General features: G+C 50.3%; 1 protein-coding gene across 3 annotated transcripts in view; it reads right to left on the reverse strand.

Moving 5' to 3' along the window:
• The window catches only part of ZDHHC2 (zinc finger DHHC-type palmitoyltransferase 2), a 42119-nt gene that overhangs the window by 18448 nt on the left and 17690 nt on the right, over positions 1–5981 (reverse strand). For all 3 annotated transcript variants that reach the window (XM_069104980.1, XM_069104978.1, XM_069104979.1), the window contains exon 4: positions 4249–4369. In XM_069104980.1, the coding sequence (XP_068961081.1) occupies positions 4249–4369 (121 nt within the window). The remainder of the gene's footprint in view (positions 1–4248; positions 4370–5981) is intronic.

Raw genomic sequence — 5981 nt, forward strand, 5'->3', positions numbered from 1 at the left:
ACAGAGAGAGAGACACCGATAGACAACACAGAGACAGAAACAGATAGATAATTATATATATATATATATATATATATATATATAGAGAGAGAGAGAGAGAGAGAGAGAGAGACAGAGAGAGACAGAGAGAGAGACACAGAGATAGAGACAGAGAGACAGAGAGGAGAGAGACACAGATAGAGAGACAGAGACACACAACACAAAGAGACAGAGAGAGATACACAGAGACAGAAACACAGATAGATAATTAGATATATATATATAGAGAGAGAGAGAGACAGAGAGAAAGAGATAGAGAGACAGAGAGACACACACAGAGACACAGAGAGAGACAGACACACACAGAGACAGAGAGAAGAGACAGAGACACAAACACAGATAGAGAGAGACAGAGAGACAGAGAGAGATAGAGACACAGAGACAGAGACACAGGGAGAGAGAGACACACAGAGAGACAGAGACACACACACAGAGACACAATGAGAGAGACAGAGAGACACAGACAGAGACACACACATACAGGGAAAGAGAAAGACAGAGAGAGAAGAGAGACAGAGACAGAGAGGGAGAGACAGAGACTGAGAGAGAGAGGGGAGACAGAGAGACACAGAGTGAAAGAGAGAAAAGAGACAGAGAGACACAGAGAGACAGAGAGACAAAGAGAAGAGGGACAGAGACACAGAGAGACAGGGAGACAGAGACAGAAAGACAGAGAGACAGGGACAGTGTTACTTACCCACAGATTCTATGCCACAGTCCAGGACCCAGAGAAGGAAAGGATCTCAGAGGCCGTCTAGTCCAATGCCCCATTTCACAGATGAGGAAGCTGAGGCCCAGGGAGTGGGGCGGCTAACCTAAGGTCACACTGGGGTGTCAGAGTCAGGCTTCTCTGACTCCCGACCATCCTCTACACTCGGTCTCCAGGGAGGCAGGCTTTCCCCAAGGATGGGGCACTGGCTTTACATGAGCTTTCTAGTGACTGGAGTCTCACTGATGGTCAGTGGAATCATCAGTCCACAGAAGGGATGCCTCGAGGTTAAAAACAAAACAAGCATCTCCTTCCAGGTCACTGAGTCAAGCCCCCTTGGCTGCAGAGAGGACGTGGTCACATATAGCGATCATCACTGGCTACCTTGAATTCAGGAGTGACTGGGGATGGCAAGGGCCTTGGAGGCTGCGTGGACCTCCATCTTTTCCCACCAAACTGGAAAATACACACACTGGGCTCCCAGCAGGAAAGCCCCCCTGGGTCCCCAGATAAATGAACGACCCTGGCAGGTCACTGGCATTCTGCATTAGCAGGCTGACAGCCCACAGCATGGTGCTGGAGCTGCATCAGAGGACCTGGGCTTGAACCCTGGCTCTTCCTCTCACTTATTCCCTGTGGGATTTTGGCCAAGACCTCCTACCCTCTTGGGCCTGCATTTTCTCACCTGGAAAGTGGAAGGGCCAGACCAGAGGGCCCTGAGCTTCCCTTCCCGGTTTCACAGAATTTAGGTTCTCTGACCAGCCGTGAGCCAGAAGGAACCCTCGCTCACCAAAGGGCATGTGGCCGCTTATTCCTGCTTGTGAGAATCAGGCAAGGCCATCTCCGCCAGCCAGAGGGTGAAAGCGGCACAAAGGCAGACAGAATAATAGCCCTGGCTTTCAGTCCCTCCCTCTTCTCGACTTGTTAAAATCCCCAATGGAACAGACCTAGGGCCATTTCCTTCCCTGAGGCAGACAGAGGTTAAGGGGACCCAGTCAGTAAGCAAAACAAGGCTGGATTTGAACCCAGGGTTCGGGACTCTAGGCCTGTGCAGTGTGGCCCACGCAAGCGGCACTTCTCTAGTGTTAAGAAAGATGGCAGCTCTATGAGCGTGTGTCAGGTGAGGCCTTGTGGGATGGCTTGACTTTTGGACAATAAGCAAGTGTGAAGAGTGCAGACCCTAGGCCTGGGCAGTGCTGCCCACCACGTCCATCCTCGTGGCCTGGGAGACTCGAGCCGCTGGGACGATGTCCAAGCTGAGGGGAGCCGCGACCGTCCTTGGCTTGGTTAACAAAGGGACTTTTTTCCTCCCCAAACTGAGCAGAAACACCCTTCTGTTTGCTCTGAGCACAGGGGCGGTATTGTGTTCAAGCCAAGTTTGGCTGGTCTGTTGACTGCTTTTGGGGATAAGAAGCAGAATCTAGGGGCTGTGACACACACACACAAATATGTCTGCATAGCTTCCTAGGATGGGTGGTGGGTTATGTATGTGTGTAAGGATATCATGCATTAATACATACATGTGTGTATACATACGTGTGTGCCAGCCTGTCCAAGACCTACAACTTGGCCAGTGTAGAAACTCTCTCTGCTCAAATAGATTATATACTATAGTCTGTAACCAAGACATGGGAGCTGCTGAAGGGCCTGAGTCCTTAAGACTAGAGGTAGAGGCCTGGGACTGGCATTGCCCCAAGGCCAGCTGGGAGAGGCTGGCAGTGGGGGTGAGGAGGGGGGAGCAGTGACCAAAGAAAATGCCCAGAACCAGCAGGTGAAATGTTGTATGTGAGGAAGGATGATAAGGCCAGCCTTCTGGGAGCAGGGAGGGCTGGCAGGGAAGCTGGGGAAGGTAGGAGAGGGAGGTGATGAAAGGCCCTGAAGGCCAAGCAGAGCCCCTCAGTCCCCACTGAGGAGGGGGTACCATGGTCAGACCCCGGCTCTAGGTAAATCACCCTAGCAGCTGATGGAGGAAGGACTGGAGTGGGGAGAGCCTTGGGGCAGCCAGAGCCCCAGCAGCCATAGCCACAGGCTGGAGGAGAGAGAGCCTGAGGACTCTCAGCCCTCTGCCTGCTTCAGTCCAAGACATGGGCAAGTCAAAACATCAGCCACCCTGGCAGTCTCCTTGGGCCTCTTGGAGAAGGAGACAAGTGGCAAGGCCAGGTGTGAGGAGACAAGGGTCTGCACCTCAGAGCTGGCAGGGTCAGAGGATAGAAGGGGGTGTGGGAGGGATGTCCTAAGGGAAAAGCACCGGCGCTGGTCATAGCCCGGATGCCAGCTGTGCCAAGGGGCGAGCGGGAAGCTCTCCTAGCCGTCAAGCTTGAGATTATCCTGGGCCTGCCTGGTGCCAGGCTCCTCTCGCCTTCCCTGGCACTGGAGGGGCTGGGCTTCGGTCCCCCTTAGGAGGCTCCCCAGCTGTGCGGCTGTGGGCAAACCCCTCCCCCTGTCTGAGCCTGGACTTCCTTATCTGGTAGAAACAGTCCTTTAAAGTTTCCTTCCGAAGGAGGGATGTTTGTCTAGGGTCAAGTGAGGTCATTCAGCACAGGTAAAGGGCTGTCTTTGCAAGCCTTTAGAAGTACTCAGAAAGGTTAGAGCTTATCACGATCCCCCTTCCTCTGACTGTCCCTGCCACTGGGGGCTCTGGGAGCCCCCCATGTTAGTAATGCCTCATTCCCCCCCCCATCTTGGTGACTAAATGAAGCCTAACTCAGCCTGGAAATCCCCAGTTTTGGGGGTGTGCTCAGTGCTGGCATCTCCCCAGGCCTCTAGGTGCTTCATGGCTATGCTGAGTTGAACTATTAACAGGAGCATTGTTTCAGATCCCAACATGGGGGATACCCAGCCCTTTTCTTCCTATGGGATAACACCTCCAAAGTCAGCTGTGGACACCAGTGATGGCTGGTGGAGACCAGGCTCCTGCAGCAGCTCTGACCCACCCAACAGGTTTGTGAAATGATCTGCCAGTGGCAAAAAATGAATTCACATGAATTAAAGAGCTGGGTAAATGAATGCTTGCTCCCTGCCCCCCTCAACACTCCCATGTGCATACGAACACCATATTCCTTGTGCACAATTGCTGCTCTAATAAAGTAAGCTTGCATAACTTCCCCACATCCGATTAAATACGCCCTCTCGCATTTCCAAATGTGGGCCGGCCAGCCCCCCTTCGAAAGAGCAGTCGCGTCCCCCACAAACGTGGAGGAGGATTTGATGTCGTCTCAATGAATCAAAGCCCAGCAGACAGCATGGCAGGAAATCAGAGGGCGTATTGGTAGCAGAACATCTGACACTGTTTCACACATCACGCCTGCATTCGAGCTCTAAAGACTTAATGAAATTCCCACATGTTTGCACAATATTTAATGCCGAGCGTTCCTTTACTTTAGGCCGTTTAATTCTGTCAATGTGAGAATGATGTTCAGTGCCTAAAGGTCCCTTTCCCCAGAACCCAGCACGGGTCAGGCAAGCGCCCCCTCGACCAGGGCCAAGGGAGGGAGACTTACCCCCAGACATTGTCCTTGTGTAGATGGGGAGATCTTTGGCAGCTCGCTTCAGGATTTCCTGATGGGTTTCCCCTCGAGGCTCTCGTTCCAGCAGCTCTTTCTCTGCGTAGGACAGATGGAACTGGCAAATAATTATAAAGGGTAATGAGTATTATCAAAGAAATGGCGACTCATTGGTCCCCTCAGGTTTAGCTGAAAGGGAAAAAAAATCCCTAGCCATATTAACAACAAAATAACGGGATGTGTACTATGTGCACCATGGGAGGACCTTTCTAGCCTTCATCTGACTGGGTTCCATTCTTATTCTTGTTGTGGAAATGAAGATGATATTAAAAGGCAAGGCATTCTTATCTGGACACATCAGTGCTTCTCCATTACCCTTCTCTGGTATGGATGTTAAATTACCTTATAGTCACCCCTTTAGAGAGCTTTGCTGCCAAATGTTCAAAAGGGATAAGGAAAAATGATCAAATCGTCATTGGAAAATGTCTGGATTCCCAACAGCTCAAATTTCTGTAAGATGTAGTCCCAACTGCCTGGCCCAAGAGCCGGGGCATTCATGTTCCTTTAGGGGGGCTCCTTAACAGACCCATCCAGGCTCCAGATGCTCACTTTCCTCATCCATAAACGTGACCTGGAGAAGGACATGGCCAACCACTCCAGCATCTCAACCAAGAAAACCCCAAATGGGGTCCTGAAGAGTTGGATATGGCTGAAACGCCTGAATGCCGCCATGCTCCAAAGGAAGGGCCAAGTCTTGGCTGGATGCTTCAGAGCCAGACTGTTCTCAGTGTACGATAGAAAGAAAGATTCCCACCATGCCAGGTGGGATCATTCACTCTGGTCTCAAACCAAGCGTGATCACTCCTACAAATTCCACTCTCACCATTGTAAAGGGCGTAAAGGAATGCTTTCGCAATGTGTATAAACACAAGATGCATTTTGCCTCCAACTATTGCTTAAAGATCATGCAGAATTAAGCAGAATGATGGAGTTTTCCAACATCTAATATATTGACTCTCTTGCCTTGTCTTCTAAATGACTTTATTTTAATTAGAAATCACAAGTCTCCCAACACTTTCTGGGCATAATCCTCTTGAAAAATGGGTCAGGGACAGGAACAGAGAATTGCAAACCTAGAGCGGGAATGGGTCTCTGGTTCTTCTGAGTCCAACCCTCCTCATTTGACCGAGAGGGTAAACTGAGGCCCAGGAAAACTTGGCTAAAGGAATAATACTAAGTGTTAGGGGAAGAACTGAAAGCCAGATGTCCCTGTGTCCAGAGCTAGGGCTCTTTGCCTGATGCCTCAATGCCACTTGTCAACAAAACTCTCAGTAAAAGAGATTGAGAGGGAGGGTCTACTTGAGGTTTTTGTCGCTTGTTTTTTGTTCCCCACAAAGCCTAACCAGGCTGAGAATATAGCAGGCATTCCCACCACCTTTGGGACATGGTTTCTTAATGAAATTTTGTCAGGGGCTATGTATTCCTTATTTCCCCCACATCCCAGAACCATCTCATGCCCAAGGGTGATGTCCACTGCCAAAGTGTTTAAAAAAAGAAAAGAAAGAAATTACTTGAAAATACAAAGAAAAACTAAAGATATGGAGAAACTGCTAATCCTTCCCCCCCCCCCCCCCAATGCAGTCTGTCTAGAGCCTTGCCCCTTCTTGAATGGACGCCACCATTATGAGAGGACTTTAAGGGACAAATAATTCTTCCTTTCCTCCCAGGGC

This window comes from Petaurus breviceps, unplaced genomic scaffold, assembly GCF_028583685.1.
Source record: "Petaurus breviceps papuanus isolate PSGF00001 unplaced genomic scaffold, PetGlider_PUasm1.0 689, whole genome shotgun sequence".
NCBI classification, from domain to species: Eukaryota; Metazoa; Chordata; class Mammalia; order Diprotodontia; family Petauridae; genus Petaurus; species Petaurus breviceps.